Source organism: Poecilia mexicana, unplaced genomic scaffold (genome assembly GCF_051168715.1).
Source record: "Poecilia mexicana isolate PSO_F unplaced genomic scaffold, ASM5116871v1 scaffold_11, whole genome shotgun sequence".
In the NCBI taxonomy this organism is placed as follows: domain Eukaryota; kingdom Metazoa; phylum Chordata; class Actinopteri; order Cyprinodontiformes; family Poeciliidae; genus Poecilia; species Poecilia mexicana.
In genome coordinates, this window is record NW_028263380.1 from 7155305 (window position 1) to 7178990 (window position 23686).

Consider the following 23686-nt stretch of genomic DNA (forward strand, 5'->3'; position numbering starts at 1 on the left):
GAACCAGTGAGTGTGACTGATCACATCCTTGGTGATAAAAAGGGGATGGGGACGGGGACGGGAGGTAGGGGGTTTATAATGTACTAGACCAGTGTTTCTCAACCCTGGTCCTCAGCGCTCCCCTGCTCTGCATGTTTTAGATGTGCCTCTATTCCAGAACAGCTGATTCAAATGATTGTATGACCATCAAGTACTGCAGAAGCCTGTTAATCACCCAGAGATACAATTCAGGTGTGTGGCAGAAGGGAAATACCTAAAACATGGAGGACCAGGGCTGAGAAACACTGTACTAGACCAAATGTGTCTCAGCTTTGCAGCACGCCAAAAAGAAAGGAGCAGGAGAGGGCGAAGGAACCCCAGGGTGATAAATTATGCACGGCCGATGAATGGATGATCTATGGCTGAATGATATTATATGGAAACCCACACAGGGACGTAAAGTTTAAACAGCACACCGCATGTGAAATCTGGGGATCTGTGTATTTTGAAGAAAAATTGAGATTTTTTTATTTTAACAACACACATTTTTTAGTGAATGTACATTTAAAAAATAGAATTTGATATGTTGAGAAACATTTACATACACAGAGAGTTAAAAGTCAACTGGCAATTCAATTTTTACTGTTTTTAACCATCAAAATGAGCATTGTGTCAGCTTTTTCCCCTACAACATTATTTATATTTTTTTATCTACAAGTAGAAATGGAAAATTGTACTTGTCCTATCAAAACATTTTACAATTTCTACTTAGTAGCTCTGATATTCTGTAACCGGCACCAAATACAAAAGAAACTTTAGACAAATGAACTCCAAATTTAACAAAAGATAAATAAATTCCAACAAAACAAACAGTGCAAGAATGAAAGAAAGAAAAAATGAAAGACTACAAGAAAGAAGCACAAAAAAGATGGAAAGTGAGAAGGAAAGGAAGAAAAGAAAGACAAATAAAGAGAGACAGACAGAAGGTTCTCTGTTTTTAATGGCTTTAATGTACATCAAATAGATGCAGAAGCATCCGCTCATTAATTCCTCCAAGATGAAGAAGACAAGTGAAAACGCAGGTGATGTAAGTTCAACGTACAAAAAGATTCACTCAACTGGAAAACATGGAGAGGCGGGAAAAGAAAAAAAAAGCTCTGAGCGAGGGCAGCAAATGAGAGAAAATGAGAGAGAAATTAAGACTTCAAGTCGAGGCGGTGGAAATGAGCTACAAATTGCTGCAACGTTGGAGCTCAGAGTCATAAAGAAATCAAAGACGAGAGCCAGCAAAGCTAATGGTGTTTACACGTCGTCTGGAGGAGACGAAAAGAAAATGCCTTCACAAATTCATAAATTAAGACAGGCGCATAACTTCTTCGCAGCCCGCTAAGTAAATATGTGAAACGATGCTCATCATTTTCCCCTCGCCGTCAGCTGAGCCGGAGCAACGACACGGAATATGGTTATCGACATTTTAACAAACGGACAGGAAAAGAATCGATCGGTGGCGAGTTGATCATTTACATCCAGCGGGCAGCGCTCATATTTCACACCGTCCGACGATTTAAAAAAAGAAAAAAATAAATCCACAAAGCAGTTTTGGAATAATCTGCAAGATGCCGTCAGGAGTTTTTCCTTTTAGAGAACAGAACAATTTAGCTAAAGTTTTCACACCCATGGAACATTTCTCCTTTTTTAAAACATTTTGTCATGTAGAGACCTCAGAGGAGTTTCTATAAAAAGCAGAAGAAAACAAAGACAACAGGGCGAATAAGTCAGAGAGGAAAAAACCCAATCAAAACAAGCTTTGAACATCTCATAAGAACATTTGTCATGATAAGTTTTCTCTGGGCGATAAGGTTATTGCGATAAATGATAAAACTGTGGCTTTGAAACCCCTTTTGATTATATTCGTAATATAATGCTAATGGAATAATAATAATGCAAACACAGTGACAAAAATTTTAAGCTGGAAATGGAAAACATTTTAAACATCCAAGATAAATGAACAAAACATTTGGGTGGCAGGGCAGTCATTCATCCAGCGGCCCGTCGTGTTTTTGAGTTGAAAAATATTAAAAGTTGACAGGAAATTTGAAAATATCACTTGATATTTATGTGTTATTGAAAGATTGAAGATTAATACCTGAACACCAGCTATAAAGTGTTAAAAATGCAAACATTTTATAAAGATTTAAATAAATAAGCAATGCTAAGCCTGGTGGGGGCTCAAGTAAAGCCTGGTGGCCAGCCAGGCTTATAATACACTGGGGGAAACCCTGACATTCATGTGCTAGCATGACCTAGTCATTTGATTTGTGGTTGAAGTGGGACAAAAGTTCAAAGGCTCCGAATGCTTTTCCAAGGCTCTGCACTGGGAAGCTACGTCAAGGCAGCGAAGGAGTGAAACAACCCGTGACTCTTTCGAAGAAGCAGAAAAGAGAATCCCTCAGGAAATGTTTCGCAGTCTGAGCTCATCACCTCAAACGTCTCCGATTCCTAATCTCATAAAAACCCAGATAATGGGGGAGAGAGGAAGCAGAGGTTTCAGGGGTTTCTCTTCCTACCGTCATACTGTGAAATGAATGTGAATGGATGTGACCGTGTGGCTTAACGGGAGTGTGTGTGTGTGTGTGCGTGTGTGTGTGTGTGTGTGTGTGTGTGAGACAATGAGCTCAGTGTTTGAGCCTGCAGTCCAGCGGACTGGCCAACCTTACGCCCCGCACGAGACAGCTGTTCCTCTGCCACATAAACGAGGAAGGGGCAAGGCAGAATGGAGAGAGAGAGAGAAACAGAATAGAGGGAGGATAAATGAACGGGGTGCAGAGAACAAGCGCTCATTCAGGCAAAAGCTAAGATACAGTCAGGGCAAAGGCAAGAAAAGAAATGGACTGGAGCCCATCTGACTGTTAGCCGGGTGGAAATGTTACTCATGACAAGGATACATTTTAACTAAGAATTATTTAGGAAGCTTATTTGTTATTATGGTTTGTGTACATACAGAGCTACTTTTAATATCATCATCTTTGTATTAGTTTCTATAATATAATCTCGTCCACACCTGATTGGTTTAAGAAAAACGCCCATCCCGCTGAATCACACTGCTTAGTGTTGTTTTAAACATGTCAAACCCGTAGGGGGCACTGCAGGGCAAAGCTGAAACCTACATCAGCCAATCACAATCCTTCAAACAACTTCCTGTTTGGAATTAAACATGGCGTCAAGAGATGCATTTATGTGGACAGACAGAGAGGTTGAGCTACTTTTAAATACCGTGTTGGAATATAAAAGCGTGTGGATGTTGAACGGCATTGTGTCTCGATTGTAAACCTTGTAACCAACCAATCGTTGACCTCCAAGCGTTCTTTCTCCTTCACAACTCAACATATTGGAGCAGTCGGGCTTATAAAAAAATACAAAACAAGTAAAACGTGTATGAACGTAAAAATCTGCACCTCTCTGAAGCAGTCATCTTTCCTCCACTAAACAGTAATGTCCTCATGTGATTTTAGCGCCGTGTTATTTGTTGTAGTCTTACAAGTCTTCAACAAATAAAAAAATTATGGTAACAAAAAATAAATAACAAAAACATTATGTAAGTTACACGCACAAGTGCGTGTAACATACATAATTTTTTCTTTCTTTACCTTCACACAATATTGTCCCCACTGCCCGTGAGAAACTGAACGTCCAGTTTGCCCCAAAACCCAAATGGTGTCCAGCGTCACTTCTTCTCCTCCAGATCTCCTCTGAACTAAAACACGGGTTTTAATTTTGATTCAATGAAAATCTGAAAATACAGGATTTTTCAGATCCTGTGAGATTTAGTTTTTCAGGCAGGTAAGATGTACTTTAGATATGGGCATTAAACGCAGTTTTAGTCCCGTAGAAAATTCGGAGTGAAGTAACCAGATATGGCAAAAGTAGAAAATGACGTATAGGACAAAACACATTAATTCATCAATACATAGCTTAGACGAATAATAAGTTAGCCATGATAAAGCCTCCATCCTCTCTGCTTTGACTCAACCGGTCACTCTGACTCGGTTTGTACAGATTGCGGATGGTGGAATGCCTCCCCGCTTTGACCCCAGGCAGTTTGTTTTCAACCTTCTCTCTGAGTCTCTTCCTGAGTTACACTCACAGATAAATCACCATCTTCCTCTTTTTCTCTCTTCATACAGTTTCTATTTTTCCCCTTCAAGGCACCATCCTTCATCAATTTATCTCTCCATCTTCCTCTTGCTCTGTCTCTCTGTGGGGAATGGCCCAGTAATGCCAGACTAATAAATCATTCATGCCGTATTCCCATCACCCTCCTCTCTTCCTTCTTCTTCCTTCCTTTCTTCCTCCTCATCCTTCACCCTGCCATCCTCCTTTTCCGCCTCACAGTACCGACCAGAATCGCCCCGCCCCGCAGACGGTAATTCACACTCAAACCCGCGAACACGTTGAACATGTTTGGTTCGTCAGCTGGCGTTTCTGGCGCAGTCCTACTCCGGCTTGGAGGACGTAAAGCGGCGCGTCGTATATGCTGGATGTGGGAGGCAGCGTCGCCTCAGATGCGATGCAAACAGATACGTCAAAGCCCAGACAGGTCACAGCCACAGCAGACAGCCAGAGAGACGGCAACGTGGAGAGAGAGAGAAATAAACATGCACAAGGAGAAGGAGCAGAGGAGGAAGGGACGCCTGTGGGGCAAATTAGTGGGATATCTGACACATAGCTGCAGTTATTCAACGGCTTTCACACAAGGATAAGCCGATGGTTTTGGCAGAACGGCAAAACCACCTCATGTTCTGAAACTGTGATGGAAAACTAACCTTATCTCGAGGTGTCTGCCATGTAGGAGCCTCGTTTGCTGCACTTTTACGGAACTGTAAGTGCCAAGACGACACTTGACAGCTTCCCTGCTGCTTTCCGTCCCGTTCGGCAGAAACCGAATAAGTCTGACCAGTCCACTTCCCTCTCACCGCTCATGTCGTCCTGAAGAGCAAACGGGTGGTGCCTTCATTCAGACGTGCATAAAGCGAAAGGTCAACAGCCACCAATACTTCCAAGCACAAGGCAAACCAAAGCAACGACGCATGCATGTGCATGACCTGTAAAAATCGCCCTCCGCCCCCCAGGGCATCAGATGGCCCTTCATTATGACCCCAACACCCCTCATCTCCTCCCTCCACCCAAACAGCCAACAGCCATCCCTCCCACCATTTGCAAAAAAGTCCCAGTTTCCTTTTCACTCCCTGCAGTGCAACAATCTATCTGCCGGAGACAATAGCCGGGTTTCCATTCACTTGCAAAGCAAATCTGAAGCAATGTTCAGAAGGAGAAAAAGAAAAGGAAAAAGAAACAAAGAAGGAAATGCAAATCCCACTTGTGCGTTAACTGGTTTCAAGCAAATAACATAAACTAGCGCAGCCGCAGGGAGGTGGTAAAGGCTCCACTGGTCGCGGTTGTAACACATTAAAGGAAAACAAAGCTCATGGAGGAATAAAAATTCCCTCACTGCTGCAGTGGAGATCGTCTAAAGGAATCGCTTTCATCTCTGGAGACATTTGGTCTGTCCCTCCAGTTTATTGGGTACCAGCTCAGAACGTCGAGTCCCACCTTATCCAGACTGGATACAATTTGAATAAGTTGTTTCCAAGACTCTAACCCACACCATTTTTTTAAAACAGATACAGCCTCTTTAACAATTGCTTACTTACAGAGGGTTTCTACAGCTTTATGCTGAAGAACACTAAACTTATACAAGCTTCTCACTCCAACGCATTGTTCTAGAGAGGGAAAGTATTAAAGTACCTTTGTATTAGTAATTTCAGACTGCCAGGGAAGAAACTGTTTTCCATTAAATTTTAATGATCATTCGACGAACCAAGTAGAATCAATATGACGTCCTTAGCGCTTCCCTCTCTAACAAAAACATGAAGGACAGACTTGATAGATAACATTTGTGGCAGATTTAGATTGACATTGAATTATTTGGACACCAGAACAGAGGACCAAATAGAGCCATCCAGGAAAAGGAGGTGGAAGACCAACGCACTGGGAACACTTTGCTGAAGGAGGACCTGAAAAGTTCTCCAACACAAAATCCACCATGAATTCCACCGACCTGGAGGAAACTGGTGGACCATTTGTAAACAGGAAGAAAACTGAAGCAAGAACTGGATGGTGCAGCACGACAATGACAAACAAAGAAGCGGAAAGAGTCGCCTCAAACTTTCTACTTTTTGTTCAACTTTCCTCAGACTGATTCGGAAGACGGCTACGAGAAGTACATCCGTACAATTTGTTTGACGTCCAATGAGAAATGCACCAAGACTAAATTCTGAGCAAACACGTTTCTGTGCTGGGTATTACAAGCAGTTTAAATCTCTTAAAGATCTCCTGGAATGCGTAGGGGAGCTAAACTGCTCCTTGTAGGTCTTGTGTCGCACATGCAAAGAACGATGTGACACTTGATGATGTGATGATGCGCCATAACGACTAAAAGCATCATCACTGACTTGTGGAAAACGAGGGAGCAGCTGACAGATTGCACTGCGGCAGAACCTGCAGCTCGTAAAATGATTACCAGCACTTCAAACTGCACGGATGAAATATTTCAGTCTGAGCGCTGCTCACATGAGTCGCTCAGCCTTCCTTCTTCGCTGTCACCCTCCATGTCAACCGCTTCTCGTCGCAAACAACACCTTGTAAAGTGCTGTCTGCAAGCGACGCTGTGATACATCAGTGTCTCGTCTCAGGACACAGGATCTCATGAACCTGATTTTACCAATTAAATAGGGAACACAAATACACTTCTTTATATTGGATGGAGACTTTTTTCTTTTTGCACAATAAATGCGCTACATTCCTCTGGCTTTCTTCTGTAGTCCAAAAATCGGAATATCAGATTAATTGGTCACTAGAAATTAACTTAGAAGTGAGATGCTGTGTGGATCATCCAGTGCGTCCTGGGATGAACTACGGAGACATCCATGGCGTACCCCGCCTCTCGCCAAACGATGGTAAGAAAAAGCCAACAATGTTGCTCCTTGAAGGTCTATTTTTGTCATACATTTCACCAGAAACAATAAAGTTCTGAGAGGGACAGATTAGGAGGGGATCACAGCATACAGGGTTGGACACACGGGAGGCGACTTCGCTCCTTCTTTACTCATTTCCTACATAACTTTGCACAGTGAGGCGACCATTGCTTGTCCTTTTCCAGAAGAGCGACCAACGAAATTTGTGCATGTGAAATTTGGAGCTTGTACGCGTAGATGTGCACGCTTGTGACGCGACACAAGAAGGTTGAAACATTTTCTATTTTCCCAGTAACTGGGACATGATACTGATGACACAGAGAAAAGTCTAACATTTTTCACCCTTTTTGTGCTGTGTCACATGCACGTCTACGAGCTCAAAATTTTACATGCACAAGTTTCGCTGGTCGCTTGGTTGGAGGACGGTAAATGATTGTTGCCTTATCATGAAAGTCCTGTAGGAAATCAATAACTATGGAGCGACGTTGCCTCCCGTGTGTTGAGCCCTGTAGAACCGCCAACCAGGTGCTGCCACTGCGATTTAAGATAAAAGAAAACAGCAGGGATATATTTTCAGTGTATTTTGCCCTTAAAATATCTAATTAATAAGCTGAAATCAGTTATTCCTAATCCATAGTGTTAGTCTAAGGACCCCCTGCTGATCCTTGGATCCCAGTTTGGGAACCTCAGACTCACGCTACTTGGCAGTGCCTCCTTCAAGAACAGTACAAGCAAGACACTTGTGTGTGTGCCACAGATAGCATGTTCATTTAATGAGTGAATAACATCCCTCCTGCATGTCCAATGAACTGTGGGTTGAGGGATTGGGGCAGAGGCAGGAGGGGGTGACGGTAATACAATAGGAGTGTTAGGGAGTGTGGGAACCAATTCTCCATGGGACAATAGGCACTTCCCAGTGGCCACAGTGTATCCATTCACTAGCAGTTGCTGGGCCGGCGTAGCACGGCGCTGAATGTGCACCAGCTCAGCATAATGTTGCTTTCTCCCAAACAAGACCAGACTGTTTCCTATCCCAAAGACAACACGGTCCGGCTCGAACCTACACACAGACCCATTCTCACATAGGCCGTCTCTCCGTGTCGGCATGTCTCTCCCGCTTTCTGGCACCGATGCTCACACCAACAAGAGAGGAGGAGCGCGACAAGGCCGCGGATTGTGAAGATTGTGGCTGCCTCGTCGTAACTAGGCCACTGTTTCTCCACCGAATGTGGAGAGATATTCTGGGCTGAGATGTTATTAGTGTAACCCAGTTTGCCCATCACCAGGTGACTGCAGGAGGAGGTACGCCCCACAGGGACACGGGCTTTCAAGGACAATGCATGCAGAGTTGAGGGAAGGGGAGGGGAGGTGTGTTGTTGCTGAGGTAAGAGGACTGGGATGGAAGATGTGATTAGTTGAACGCTGCACTCGGGAGAAGCAACCTCTGGACAGTCGCAGGTGTGAAGAACTGGACTTTGCGCCAACCTTTTCTTTTGTGTGCATGGCCTCGGGTTGCTGTAGCAACAGAGTCTGAGAATCCCCCCCAAAAGAACAAGAGAGAAAGAGATAGAGAGAGAGAGAGAGAGAGAAAGAGAGAGAGAGAGAGAGAGAGATAGATGATGGCCATCAGAGGTGATGACATAATTTTGGCTTTCATTTATTTTCCCACACATCCCTGTTTGACTGGAATAGTTAATGTTTAGTTACAAAGATTAAACATGTTTGTTTTTCACTACAAAGTTTACCTAAAAATTTAACGAACCACCTGGAAAAAGTCAGGATCCATGAGAATCACAAGACAACGAAATAAGTTCACACAGTCTATCCATTTCCCTGCTTGTTGTCGGGGGTGACATGCACAGTGATTTCATGAATGCATAAATTAAATTTCCAAATCAACTGACCTCTGGCCTTTGACTGGGCCATTCTAACACAAATTATTTACATTGTCACGCTCCACATGTCCTGTATTTATAGTAGAGTTGGCATCAAAGCCTTTATTGACCTGACTTTGATTGGACTGGTTGATTACACTGTTGCGTCGTCTTCCACCAGAACAATGTAGGGTTGTTGGAAGGTGAACCTTGACCTCAAATCTTCAACCTGCGAACTCTGACCTGCTTCTCTCTCCCCACAGCCTGATGCTGCCATCAGCACGTTTCCTTTAGTCTTCCTTAACAACAGCTTTCTTCTGCTCATTTTTCCAGAGACAGTAATGATTCTGCATTTCTGAATCATTTGAAGACACTCAAGAGATTCCTGAATCCCTGAAGCTCAAGGTTTCCAGACAGGAGTTGTCAAATTCTTAAAGATTCAATTCGATTCAAAATATAACCGTCGATTCTAATTCATATTCTGGTAATATTCAACGCAAGTCAGTCCACACTTGTACAACTCAATCTGGTGTATGTTCTTATCTTATGTGTTTAATCATTTTTCCAAAAGAAGTCCAAGGTCAGTAGCAAGATGCAGCAATAAAAAAAATTGTCCCAATAACAATATCCAATGTTAATATTGCTGTTATGCCCAATAATTGATATTTACTGTTAAAATATTTTTCCTACCCTTTTGAAATTGGAAAAAAAAAAGACTACACAGTTGACACCACAATCACCATCACATTCCCAACACACTTCCAAAACACAAACGACAACATGGAAATAAATGTTATTTATACTTATTAATTCTACTTATGGGGCTGATATCAATGTGTAGTTGCCTGTAAATTCTGCATCCCGAGGGGGAAACATAGACAATTTTAACTGTCATTGTCCAAAATTACTTTCTGCCCAGTAACAGTTTTCATATTTTTGTAAGAAGTTTGTTTTGCAATATGATCTTCTTGTCCCTCCAACCCAACAAGACGTTGGATAATCTGTCCTGGAGGGATTATTAGCTAACAAACAAAATAAAGAGTCCTGGGGGAACTTGAGGAAATGTGAGGGCATAATGAAAACTATCAGATCTGGACAAAATAAACAACAACCCAAAACCAACCTCACATTATCAGGATAAAATCTCAGTCCTGTCATGTAAAGTGATGGAGGGGTTACGTTAGGGCTTTCCCTTTCCATACTTTACAGTCAACATGTATATCAAGATTTCTATTGTTTCTTGCAACACACATACTCTGATTTCTGGGTAAGTGGTATGAATACTTTTGCAAGACACTGTAGATGATGTCACTGCTAGTCTATTTAAATTAGGATTGCAGGATAACTTTAAGCACACTATTCAGGTTTACAGATATAGCTCGATCCTGCCCATATTCATGCATTACAGAGAACATGTTTTAAACGAGGTTGAACGTTTTAGTCACTGATCTGATCGCCTTCTCTTGAGCACTAGTTTTATGTCAGGTCACTGCAGAGTCCAACACAGAAAGTTCTGACAGAAAACAGTCTGACTCATAATAGTTTTAACCACAGTCCTCCAGGAATTATTTATCGAAGAAACTCATGCTTTCGGATCTGCATTTAACTCTTTACAAAACGTTGTCGGAATGAGCTACAGCTACCAGAATGCAGCTTACAGCGTGGTGGGCTGCTGGTCACCGTCATTACAAAGCGAATCCTCTTACCTGCATGGAGTCGGCGCTGATTATTTCTCCCTGAAGCCGCTTTCCAATCTCGATTGCCAGCTTGGACTTCCCGGTACCGGTAGCTCCCAGGATCACGACTAAAGACGGGGCCATCGCTCTCCGTAAGACGCACTGCACGCTCAGAGTGGAGGCCGCCATGATGCCGTTTCCTCCCGCTGCCCAGCTGACACCCTCGCGCGTGCGCAGAAGCGGGATATGGTTTACGAGACAGCTGGGTTGCCGTTGCTATGGTGACACTGGTTAATTGGCGATTATTCGCGGCTGCCGGCGTGTTTTACATTTCATTATTCAGTGTTATCTGTTTATTATCATTTTTGACATTTCAGTCGGTTACACTCCACTGTTGGATTTGTGACAGGTTTTTTTTTCTAGTTTGAAGTAACAGGATGTTCACCGCCTCGAGGAAGGATTAGCGCGTGTTTGTTTACAGTGCTTTTCGGGGACATTTTCGGCACAGCTGGCGTGGTTTCTATGGAAACTATCGATGCTGCTGCTGCTACAGTGATAAGGTCTGACGCTTGTTGCCATGGCAAAAGATGCTTGGAGGTTGCTTTGGAGACTGCTGGAAAACAAAAGTGGATCGGGAGATGGAGCTGAACATAAAAAACGCTAATAGATAACAGCCAGTCACTGAATCAGGCACACAAATTCAAACGCTTGGCTTTTAATCTTTCGGTATTGATTTTTATTTATATTTTTTTATCTAATGCCTGATTTCATCACATACAAAGACAGTAACAATACACAAAGGACTGTGCTCCCTGATTGGTTTTGTAGCAGTGCAATTCTTAACTTTTATTTTTGCTTTCTTCTCATTCTTTTCCTTTTTATTTTCTGCTAATTTAAACTACAAAGAATTTTGCTTCCAGATTCTCAACCATTTAACTAGAGCAGTGTTTCTCAACCCGGGTCCTCAGCGCTCCCCTGCTCTGCATGTTTTAGATGAGCCTCTATTCCAGAACAGCTGATTCAAATGATTGCATGACCATCAAGTACTGCAGAAGCCTGTTAATCACCCAGAGATACAATTCAGGTGTGTGGCAGAAGGGAAATGTTGAGAAACACTGAACTAGAGCAACCCTAATGTGGGAAATATCTCCCTAATCCAGCTCAGAATGCAACCTTAGCGATCCAACATAGAAACCAGACAATCAGTTAGGCCATGGAAACTGATGTGAAAACATGATTTTATTTTTATTTACCACACTGGCTCATGAGATACTAAGACAAAAAAATGGTCTTCCCAGTTGTTGCACCAAATCCTGAGTTATGATTCCACTTGGGGAAGTTTTTTTTTCTGTCAATGTAGAACTGAGGGAACTGAAAACATTATCGGAAAGTCACAGCTTTCTCTACACCTACCTTGCAAGAGCCTACATACATGGTGAAAATGAGAGTTCAGTGTTTTTCAGTCTCTCTAGAAAAAGTCAAGAAGCATTGATTTTGATTCCTCAAAACTCAAGATCACCCAAATTAATGCAAGTTTGCTAAAGGTGGAGGGTTGGTTCTAGGACAATTTCCTTTGCCGTCACTTAGTTTGACCTGAAGCCATCTTGTCTTGAAGTTGTTTGAAGGTTCGTCAAAAGTCAGTTTGGTTTGCAGGTGATTGGACAAAGTATATTTTGTCAGATGACCAAAAGGGCATTAGGTGAGTTTGTTTGGTGTGATGATGTGACCATCGGATGTCACTTGGTCTGAAGACTTTCAAGGTGAGTGGTCCCAATCTATTTGGTCTAAGAACCTGATTATCAGGTTAACAGAAACTGATTAACAGAAAATGATAATCAGGTTCCTAAGACCTGATTATTTTTGTCTGTGGTCCAATGCTTTTCCTGAAACCTCTGGATACTAAAACAGAAACCATACAACAGATCCTCCTGGGTTCCCATCCTGTTCATTTCAGAATACCAAATCACTATCAGAAAGCAGAAAACACACAGCCATTTTAAGTAATAGCTGAATTTGCATTAAATACAAAAATATTAATCAGCTCTTGCCAAAACACAAACTTGTAGAAAAATATAATAGAAAACTTATTTTGTTTGACTTGTACAAGGAAACTCCAGACAGAAACATAATCCAACTATTAAGCTCAGCAATGAAAAGGAAAAACAAAAATATAGTGACAAAGTGGTGTTTTATTTCAACAGGTTTTTTTCCTCCTTTAGAATTTTAATAACAAAAATAGAAGTTTTGAGTAATCTCTGAAAAGCCAGCAAGCCCTACAGAAACTGGGATGAGTAAACTTAGACAGCTCAGGTTTTGGTTTCACTGTACAGTCAAGGATCTAAAAACAGAACATCCATCTGGATAGCCTATATACATAGAAAGGCTCCTAAAGGCATTCCATCAAATAGATTAACAAAAAAAAAAAAAAGAAAAAAAAATACAGCTGGAACTCATGACTTCAATAAAAAGACAGTATTTTTTTAAAACACAGATTTAAGCCAATATTTTAACCTAAGCTGACATTCACCTTTTGGCTGATCTTCATGGCACAACAATAAATCTCAGTAAATATTTTAGTGTTTTTTTATTATTATCATTTTGATGACCTGTATTGAAGAAAATTTCAGACATAACCCGTTTTCTAAAATTGCTACAAAAAAGAAAAACAAAAAAAAGGCTGTAACTGAAAGGGTTTTGTTGTAACATGCAGCAGTAAATGGTACTGGGGCAATAAAAAGAGGAGGGAGGGTTGGGTGCAGGGAAAGCAGCTCAAACTTCTTCATTTCAAGCCAGTTTCAAACAAGGACTGACCAACTGCTGTTAAGGAAAATGAGAAGAATAGGGAGGGAAAGGGAAGGTTGGGGAAGCCTGAAAAACTAAGATGTATTGGCAAAATCATGAATTTTGACATTCTTGACCAGATAATAAAGAACAGGGGCTTTGACCAAAGCGGTTCTAGCAATTAACAATGCCAACTTTATTTTAAGACAAGTTTTAATAGTTCTTGTTGGGGTTAAATTTAAAAAATATCAAGTAACCATGAGTAAATTCCCCCTTGCAAGATCCAACAGAAATCCCTTGAGACCTCAGGATAGTAAAACGGAAACCAGCCAGAAAACAGCCGTCCAGATAGCTCTGTCACTCAGAAGCTGATGTGCAAACCACAAATCGAAAAAAAAAAAACAAAAGCAAAAAATAAAAAAAAAAACAAATCCAACTCCTCTAATCCAGCATGACCAACTCAGTGTTTTTCCCCACTTTATGTAGTTCTCCTTCAGTTCAAGTGTTCATGTGAAGGCGACGGTCGATTCCGGCTCTCAGGAGCGTTTGAGCTGCGCCAACCGCTGCAGCAGCTGCAGCTGCCTGGCCTTCAGCTGCTTCCTCTCCTGAGTCTTCTGTTTCTCGGCGGTGTGGAGCTGCTGCAGGTACTCCGTAGCTCGGGTCAAGATGGCCACCTTGGGGGTCTTGGCACAGTCCGCCAACCCCGGGATCTCGTCCCGTAGCAAGAGGAAGCGGGAGCGCAGGTCATTGCGCCGCTTCCGCTCCAGGAAGTTGTGCGCCTTGCGCTTGTCCGTGTCCTCGCAGTCTGAGGACAGGGGGCTCGACATGTGGGAACGGGGCTTCGACGGCAAGCTCTGGTGGGATGACGACGAGGAGGAGGAGCTGGGTGGAGACGAAGGCGACGAGGACGAGGTAGGAGAGGACGCGCTGAGGTTGGGGGACTCTGATCTCACCCCGGCCGCAGTGGAGTGAGACCTTCTCCTGTCCAAGTTCAGAGGCGCATGGCCGGGCCGGGGCTGGTTGTGGAGAGAGTTCCTGTGAGGCTGGGTCACGGGAGCGGGGACTCCCTGTCGGACCTTCTTCCGGGCGGGCTCGGGAGCCGCGGGGAGAGTGTCCGGGGAGGGCGCGGCGTAGTTGTGCTGCTGCTGATGGATGGAGATGTGGAAACGCTTGGTGCCGGGGTCGTGGGGGTCTGCTCGCACCGTGATGGTCACCGGTTTGCGGGTGGTGACCAGTCGACGGGGTTTATGCTGCTGCTGCTGCTGATTGTGGTCCACCGTCACCACGTCAATCTCCTCCTCATCATCATCGTTTTCATCTTCGTCATCTGAAAAGTGAATATGGTAAGTGTTAAGGGTAATACTTTATTTGAAGGGGTGTGCATAAGACTGATAACATCTGTCATGAACATAAAGAAGTCTTTATGAATGTTTATGACAGTTGTCATGAAGTGTCATTCGGTAAATAATGACACTTTTAATGCAAAGTTGCTCTAAAAGTTGCGTTGAAAGTCCATTAAAAGTATCAACTTTGCATGATTTTGTAAATTATGATAATTTAATGCAAAGTTGGCACTTTTAATAGACTTTCAACGCAACTTCATTAAAAGTATCATTATTTACCGAATGACACTTCATGACAACTGTCATAAACATTCATAAAGACTCGTTCATGTTTACGACAGTGTCATGTCAGTCTTATGCACACCCCTTCAAATAAAGTGTTACCTTGTTAAATACATGCATAGCGCTTTATCAAGCAGGCAACTCTTGCTCAAGAATGCAATGACATTGGCGGATGTAGCGGGAATCGAACAGCCAAACCATTGATTGTCCTACCACCACTGCCACCATCATCACAACAGGGATACACAAATGTGATCAGGCAAAAGAGCAACACCAAATAAAGGAAGAAAATCCACCGCATTCTCTCTGGACGGCATCATCCAGTTAGCCTTTACTGTAAAAATTAAACAAAATCCCTGGAAACTATGACATGCATCATGACACACACACTTGCAGAGAACAGACACACACTCTGAGCCAGCAGTTCTCCTTTAAACCAGCCCCCTCAGTAGGAATTCCCTCGCTTCATTCATGTGTTGAGAGTGAGGACGAGGTAGGAAGGAGAGACATGGGGGGAGTTTTAAGCTTGTTAAAACAAGCTGGCCAATGTTCAACTAGGCATGGCTTGAGAAAAAGTTTCCCACAATGTTTCCTCGAGTGGAAAGAAAACATTAAATTCTTATCAACTCGATTCTCACAAACTTATTCTCATGAGAATCAATCTCCCCCCAAAAAAAAGAAGAAAAAAAAAGGGTTAAGATCTGTTTTTTTCCCCCCTTCAGAGAAACCCTGCAATGGACCCCTCCCTACTTCTGCCCATCCACCTTCGCGAAGCAGATAAGATTCTGCAGAATGTGGCGAGACACACCTCCAGCTTCCTCCAGGGGAATTCCACGGGTCGAGCCGACCTCCTAAAAGGCTAATCCTACTCTATTCAAGGCCCCGGCTGGCTCGGATCACACACGCAGACAATTGTAGCTGCAGCCTGTTGGAGCAGAGGAATGCAGCAACAGGCTCCCTTTGTGACATTCCACACACCATTACGCGCAGTCCAGACCCCAACAGATCACATGGCAGCCTGCATACCAAACCCAGTCATATGGGCTCCAACCGGGGGTAGGAGGGGATCTTTGGGAAGAAGCGAGGTTTGAATGAAGCTGGGTCGCTTCTCAGCATCGAGAGGGTTTTAAAAATGACTGATGTTTTTTTGTTATACCGTCACAGAGGAATTGCTGGAGGGCGTCTTAAGTTGCATGGAGTGCAGAAACTGCTGGTCAGCTGGCTAAGCTACTTCTACGCTTCTCCCCTTGCTTACAAGATGGACGAGTTGGCTTGTTTGGAAACGTTTCCGATAAACGAAAGCCATTCATCACCCTTATTGTTAGCAAGTGAAGAGCTTGTGTCTCTAAACAGATTTTAATTATTCCACACAGTGAAATACTTGGAAACTACCACTAGACAAAGTGTTATAAGATGCACTGATCAACTGGATTGAGATCAGAATCGGACGATTTTTCATCAGCAGGTCAAATACTTAAAATCTGTTTTATCCCTTTACTAACTGCATCAAATCTAAGAACTTTTAGAATTTCATGTCACTATAGTGACATAAAATTGTCATTAATGTAATTTAGTGATAGATTACAAAATTATAGTGAATTATATTGAAATTATCGCTATAGTGATAATTATAAAAGTAAAAAAATGAAAAAAAAAATGTAAAAAGTAAACAAAAATTATAAACGAATCGACAATTTACAAATTGACATGCATTTTTTGGGTTAAATAAAAAAATTTGGGTTAAATTAAAAAAAAATCTGATAAAAAATCTGAGAACCATGTTTTGATGAATGGAAAAAAAAAAAAGATCTTGCATTTAATTTTGCATTAAAAAGTACACGCTTTATCAAAAACCTATAAAACAGAGTTCAGCTTTTATTATAAATCAGACCTTAAAAGATGCCAGAAATTGGTACCGGTCAGAAGCCCCATCGGTGCATCAACAAGTTATTCATTTTTTTAAATTAAATCTCTGTCTCAAAATAAAGACTGATACTGTGATGGTAATAATGCATTATACAATTCGAGGAGTTCATGTTACAGGTTGTGTTATAAATTTAAACACTGTCAAAGTTATCTTGCAAATAGAAAGTCAAACAAGCTCACGCCAAGACACACATGGCTTTCTCTTCCCTCCTTTTTAGTAGCACAAAGTTCAACTGAAAGGCACTTGCTGTAAGAAGTCAGGAGAAAACGGAGCCAAACAGAAGTTGGGAAGATATTACTGCCATAAGTCAGAGTGGAGGAGCAGCAGGGAGAGGGAGCAGCTGGTCTGCTGGACTCCTGCCAAGCAGCAGATGTTTCAATGGGTGTGTCACTCTTGGCTTCAAGCATGTGTTGCATGCACCAAGGTGCAATGCAGTCAGGAGGAGCCTTACCAACTACTGCTGACACACAACTCTCACATCTCAGACTCAATCAACAACTTAAGCGAAATCTTTAAAAACACACAGAGCTGACGGGGGAAACATAAAATAACTACTTCTATTTGTCCCACAGTTGCTTGGTGAATAAACGAGCTACTGACCTGAGGAGTCTGTGTGCGACTCTGAACCGGACGACACCTTTCTCTTGCATCCTCCGGGAAGCGGGAAAGTGAGCACGGCAGCCGGGTCCACGCAGTCCGCAGCCAGGCCACCCGCGAACCACGTGTCGGCGAGGGCACCCTGGGCTTTCCACGGGGACAAAACGTTGCCTCCGGCGCCGAGCCGAGGACGCTCCCCTACCACTCTCTCCAGCTGCTGTCCGGCAGAGAAGCAGCTCCACATGCAGTCCTGGATGATGATGGAGCTCAGGTTGCCGAAGGAGTCGCCGCTGGTCGCGAGCTTGTAGGGCAGCTCCTGCGCGTGCTGCTGTTGCTGCTGATTATGCTCGTCGTCCTGCCCCAGGAACTGAGAAACCCACTCCAGCTTGTCCCCGAGAGAGGGACAGTGTAGCCCGACCTGGCCCGACCCTTCCGCGGGCAGCCGCATGGGGGACATGGGCGGGGTCGGAACCAGCTCGAATTTCTTCCATATGTCCTCGCTGGGCGCCGTGGACATGAAGAAGTCCTCGTCCGGATCGTGGTCGTCGTAAAAGTAGTGCTGGTAGTGGTCCATTTCCCAGTTTTCATAACGAGGCGCGGCGGAGCTAATGCCCGGCATTGGAGGCAGACAGGCGGGGTGAGGTGAGGGGGGCTGGAGGGGGCGTGAATCACTCCGTGGTGCCTCCGTCTGTGGAGATACACAGGCGGAATCAGAGATGTGTTCATTTATACATTACAGAAAAAATAACATTTAAAAATTAAAAATTATATACATTTTAGCTCCAAGAAACCCTTTTTAAAAAAAAATAATTTCAGTATTAAAAATATTTTTATTTTTTCCGCTTGCACCCAGGGTAGGCAGAATGAATAAATAATAGTTTTACATTCATTATCCTATTAAAAACAAATCCGTTTGAATTAAAAAAAAAACGACTGAATTTAGGATTGATTTTGTTCAGCCTCCTCCTGGGGCATCATTTGGGTGAAAATGTGATTGAAAGTTATCAAGTTCCAACCTACAACTACAAGTTTCGCAACAGTGCCTCCGTTACATAACAGAGCTCCACCAGTTCCCTATCACAGAGCGGCAACAGGGAGAGGGGGGTCAGTCGGTTCAGCACAAAATAGACTGATTAGGTTAGATTGAAATAGATTAAGCGGCTGGAGTAAAGGTAGGAGTCTCGGCTGCCTGCTGGAGGAAACCTGGTGAGAGCAGGCGGCCGTATGTAAAGTAGTTTATCTGGCTCCTCCTCGGCGATAATGCTTATCAAGCTCCAAGAATGCACAGCTGCGGCTGAGAAGCGCACCCATCACTTAATTAGGCAGCGCGCAGGAAGCTGCTCAAGCCTCAAACTTTAAATCACCGCCAACGGAACCGTCCGTGCACGCGCTTGTGTCGGCTGTACAAGAAGCGCACGTGCGGACCGGAACCAACTGAATAAAAGAGTTTGTTTACCTGCGGTTGCGAGAGGATGACCTGTCCGCGTCTTCACAGATCCGCTGTGCGTAAAATTAAAGAGCCCAAAAGCCCGCAGCGACGACAGCCTTCCTTCCCCTCCTTCGCCCCGTTCCGTTGGACTCCAGCTCTCCCGCTTCGAAGCGCTCAGCGTCCCGCTGTTTCCTGTCTGCTCCTGGAGGGTAGGAACCCCCTCGGCGATGGTCCGCTCGGTTCGCGCTCCCACCCCTCGAGTGGCCCGGCTGCGGTCACTTTCTTCGCAGGACTGCCGCACTAATATGATCCAGAGCGAGGGAGGAGAGGCGGCTGTTATGCACGGGAGGCGGGCCCGTAGTAAGCGGAGCCACGCCTGCTGTTTAAAGGTGCAGCCCACCCAAAACACAAGGTTACATGATGCTCCTTTCATAAGCCAACAGCGCTTTTGCAATCTTTTTTTTGTTGTTGTTGAGGTCACAGTTTCAGTGGGGGAAGTCACTCTGCTGCTTCAATAAACACACATAGAATTCATCTACATAGACGCTGAAAAGGGTTTTCAGCAAGTTTATACGCAAAACAGGATTATCAGGCAAAATGGATATAATCGAGAATTTCAGTGGCTTCAGTCTGGTATGGTTATCTTTTGGTCCAAAAATACAGCACAAAAAGATAGTTTAAGTCAAGACAAAGGCAGTTTTCAAATGTTGATTTCATTTTTAAAGGAAAAAGGGGCAACACTTCATTTGTGTGTCTAAGACTGACATGAAACTGTCATAAACATTTTATAAGACCAGAAAAGAATATGAAGGCATCTTCATGAATGTTCATGACTGTTGCCATGAAGAGTTATTTGGAAAATAATGACACTTTTGGATTAAACATGTCATTATTTACCGAGTGGAGTGGCCTAATTAAATCTGGACTTAAATCCAATTTAAATACTGTGGTGACCTTAGGGGATACATGCTCAATAATATTCCAATATGGCTGAATTCACGCAATTCTGCAAAGAAGAGTGGGCCAAAATTTATCCTGTAAAAGACCGATTAAAAGTTACCGCAAACTTCACTAGACTCAGTAGGCGATCTCTTCTTCACCAATGTCCCAGTTGGTCTGGATAATTCATTAAATGATGTCATAATTTAATTATATTTTGCATCTGATCAGGTTGTATTTGTGTAATTTTTGGGGGTAGGATGTGAACATTTTAAATTTTGCTAAAATACATTTTAGCAAAATTATAGCCAGGTTACTTTCTCAAGACCATGACTCGTTTAACGAGAAATCATTTTCCTGAAACATGTGGCAGCCGCAGTAAATCCTACAGCGAGACCACCAGGAATGAGGCAGAAAAACGGTGTTTGTTGTGTGCTTGGTGGTCACATCCATGCAGACATATGGCTGCAGGATCTGGTGTCAGCCATCAATGCCTGTAATCAATATCAAGCTTATAATGTAAAGCTCCCACCCTCTGAGAGAGAGCCAATATGGAACCAACACTCATCCTCCTCTGTGTGTGTCTAAGGAGAGAGAGTACTTCTAAACAGCTGCACACACACGCACGCACGCACACACACACACTGACAACTGCTGATGTCTGTTTTTCTTTGCCACATGAAACCGACTCCCTGTTGTCTTTCTCCAGGACGATGACTGGGACCCATCACCTCCCCTCCTGAAGACGTCCTGAAGTCCTCGTCCAACGCCCAGAAACTCTCACCTGGCCTTCCTCCCAAACGTGTCGGTTCGGTTTCAGCTTGGCCCTCATCAGAAAGACAAAAGCTGGAAAAAACAAAAGGATCTTGACCCTCCGAAACTCCCATCCCCTTCCCTCCCCCAAAGAGAGATGAGACAAAGTCCCAGAAGAAACAAACTGGTGGAAAAAGAGGCACAGAGTTTCTGCTCTCGCAGCTTTTCGTCTTCTTTCTTTTGCACTTTGAGATGCCTTATCTGCTCCCCTTCTTTTGAATTAATCATCAAAAGTGAGTAAGTGTGAGTGCCCGCTTGATTCAGATGCACAAAGACGCGTCTCCTCAGATAAAGAAAGTGATTAGGTTTAAGGCACAAAGGGGAGACGTGGGGGGGAGGGGGATCATTCCTTTTACACACATCCAATAACGCAATTAAATGCCGTCTTCTCATAGACAACATTTAAATGATGAATAAATGTGAACGTAATTTATTAAAAATGAAAGCAAACTGTAACACGGAGGCGTTGTGATGAGGCTCACTGTGGAGTTTACAGTCATTCCCTGTTGTCTCAGTGAGGCTTATTAGCATCACAGCCTGGTTCATGCTGGGTGCTCAAGTTTATTGAGACTCATATGTGCAGCATATAGACGGGGTGTGGAACGGCCCTCAGAGCCGCTGAGACATTATCGCTCCTGAGGTATCAATTAACTTACACATTTATATTCAAAAGCAATAAGAAGGATTATTAGTATGCTCTGAGTGGAGCAGTACAAAAAGGGAAGTACACAAGCACTGAAGGGGCTTGTTGTGTTTAATAGTTTAGATTTTTTTATTATTTTATTATTAGTTTTTATGAAACTCCTCAAGCAGCAAATGTGAGGTTAGAATGTGGATAAAGGAGAAAATAAACTGCTGCAGAAACTGATTTTGATACGAGGGATCGGGCATGTTTTTGATTTTTAACAGCGTCATCTTAATGCAGACACTGTTCTGCTTTAAATGACATTTCCTTAATGTGACGCTAGAAGACAAATATATCTTTAAGAAATTTTAATTAAACCCTTTCTATTAATTTCAAAGTGCATTTACTTTTTATTTTTCAGTTTTCTGACTGAAAATTAGCTTTTGGAGCCGACTCTTCTAACAGAAACATTACTACTATTTAGGCTAACAGCAGAGTATTTTTCTAACCAGTTAAATAAGTGACTGGCAGCTTTTTTGTTGGCAACATAGAAAAATACATAAATGAGCATTCTTGTTTTGTCTCTCTGATAGAAAACTCCCCCAACTATAATGAAATCTTTTCTTCAGAGGAATTGACCTTGTGAGGCTGATGAATAAGCACAAAACGTAATCTCAAAACACATAGACTTTCAGGCCAGCTATAGGTGTTGTTTGTGAGCATAAAGTTTCTCAGATAATATTTTTTTTTAAACTGAGGTTTTAACTTTTTGTGTTCTCTGTCAGTGTAAAAGCATCCTGAGAATTTTGACTGAAAACAACACCCGCTCTCCCCGCTACATGTTTACCCGTTAGCTGCCAGCAGCAGTGACTTGCTTTTTCTGAGTGTCTGAGCCAAGTAAACCACATATCATATGACAACATTTTGACCTCCTTTCCAACCATCACGTGTGTCGTCTGAAGTTACTTTTCATGACCCTTGACAGAAATAAAGTTTGTCCGTCTGTAAACACAGTCAGAGCAAGGACTGGTTTTGAATCGGGTGCCGTGCTGTTAGGTCTCCCATTTCTCCTGACTTCCTTCTTCTTCTCACAGAACAAATTGACTTATAAATCTTCAGTTTATGAACTCTCATTCAAGATTATCACTCCTCTGGGACGTTGGGTTGTGCGTTTGACTGAACTGTGCTCCCTTTAAGGACACAGGAAGTTTTGTCCTGAAGCTAAAACACAGCAGTTAAAATGTTTTACAGTTATCAGATCAAACTTGTGTAAAATTAATTAAAACGGTACATAAACGGGATAAAGATGAACAAAACAGGATAAATCAGGGGTTTGCGGGCCGTTTCATGGCTCTCTGACATATTTTTTGCGGCCCCTGACATTCAGAGACGTACACAAGGTTGATTCAAATGAAGACTTTATTTTTTAAAATCAGGGCAACAAATGATCACAGATTAAAAAACTTTTCCCAACAGAAAATGCTGTCTACGACACAAAGTGCTTGTCTTGAAATATGCGGGCCTTTTTGTTTTCATATAACTCTACATCTACGTGGAAAGCAGACTTTGTTGCACCCAAATCTACTATAACTTACTAAAATTGTAGTGATTAAATTAGTATGGTGTTATTGGAGTTGTTCAATAAATACAGGAAGCATTTTTAGTTCAAAACTGACGTGAAATCCTATTTTTATCGCTCAGACCTGACCAAATCCAGTCTAGACCTAAATAAATTTCAAAACTTGGTTACTTTCTTTTAACGAGGCAAAAACTTTTTTACAACAACATACTCATCCCTTTCCAACAAAAGCTGACACTACTTTATGCGTTTAATTGAAGAACTGCGGCTCAGTTTATTGTTGACAAGGAAACAAAAACTCATTTTTGATCTTGATGATTTTGGTCCCTGTGACAAAAAGTTTGTGACAGATTATGTAAATCCATAAAAACAAAAATTTCTGGGTCTGAGAAGGTAAGTAAGAGAAAAAACATATATATATATTATTGTATTCTTGTACTTGTTGAGCTCATTTACAGTTAAACTGACTTAATATAATGTTGTGGCACGTCTGTATTTGCCTGTAAAAAGATGAGGCAGAAGAAGAGCAGTAACAGTAAAGGACACAAGGGAGAAAACAGCAATTTCAAGACACCCCCATCCTCCTTCGCAGGCCACCATTCCCGTAAATCCCATCCTGCGCTCCACTTTAGCCTTCCAGACTGATCAATGAATATCCAGTCTGGGTCCCGCCCGTTTCTGTTTCTGTGGCGGACTCAGGTTGTTCTCGGTGCAATACGTTGGAGCGGAGAGGAAAACCGGCAGCTGCTGCCTACTGGATGGCGCTGACCTCCTGCTGACACGCACACGGCATGTGAGAGGATTGCCT

At 42.8% G+C, this 23686-nt stretch overlaps 2 protein-coding genes across 2 annotated transcripts in view; both read right to left on the reverse strand.

Annotated features, from left to right (window-relative positions):
* trit1 (tRNA isopentenyltransferase 1) overlaps positions 1–12585 on the reverse strand; it is a 40177-nt gene extending 27592 nt beyond the window's left edge. Inside the window, exon 1 of the mRNA XM_015013291.2 lies at positions 10594–12585. Coding sequence (XP_014868777.2) covers positions 10594–10752 — 159 coding nt within the window. The 5' untranslated portion in view covers positions 10753–12585. The remainder of the gene's footprint in view (positions 1–10593) is intronic.
* Positions 12586–12734: 149 nt separating this feature from the next.
* Positions 12735–19283, reverse strand: myclb (MYCL proto-oncogene, bHLH transcription factor b). The gene is made up of 3 exons (XM_015013295.2): positions 18950–19283; positions 17497–18181; positions 12735–14671 (listed from the first exon to the last, which is right to left on the reverse strand). The coding sequence occupies exons 2-3, from the start codon at positions 18110–18112 to the stop codon at positions 13881–13883; spliced, it is 1407 nt and encodes a 468-aa protein (XP_014868781.2). The 5' UTR covers positions 18113–18181; positions 18950–19283; the 3' UTR covers positions 12735–13880.
* Between the last annotated feature and the right edge of the window lie 4403 nt (positions 19284–23686).

Excerpts from the sequence above, each read along its gene's own strand:
- myclb (XM_015013295.2), bottom strand. The coding sequence starts at position 18,112 with ATGCCGGGCATTAGCTCCGCCGCGCCTCGTTATGAAAACTGGGAAATG. Across the intron at positions 14,672-17,496 it reads GTCGCACACAGACTCCTCAG|ATGACGAAGATGAAAACGAT; the intron begins GTCAGTAGCTCG and ends TTCACTTTTCAG.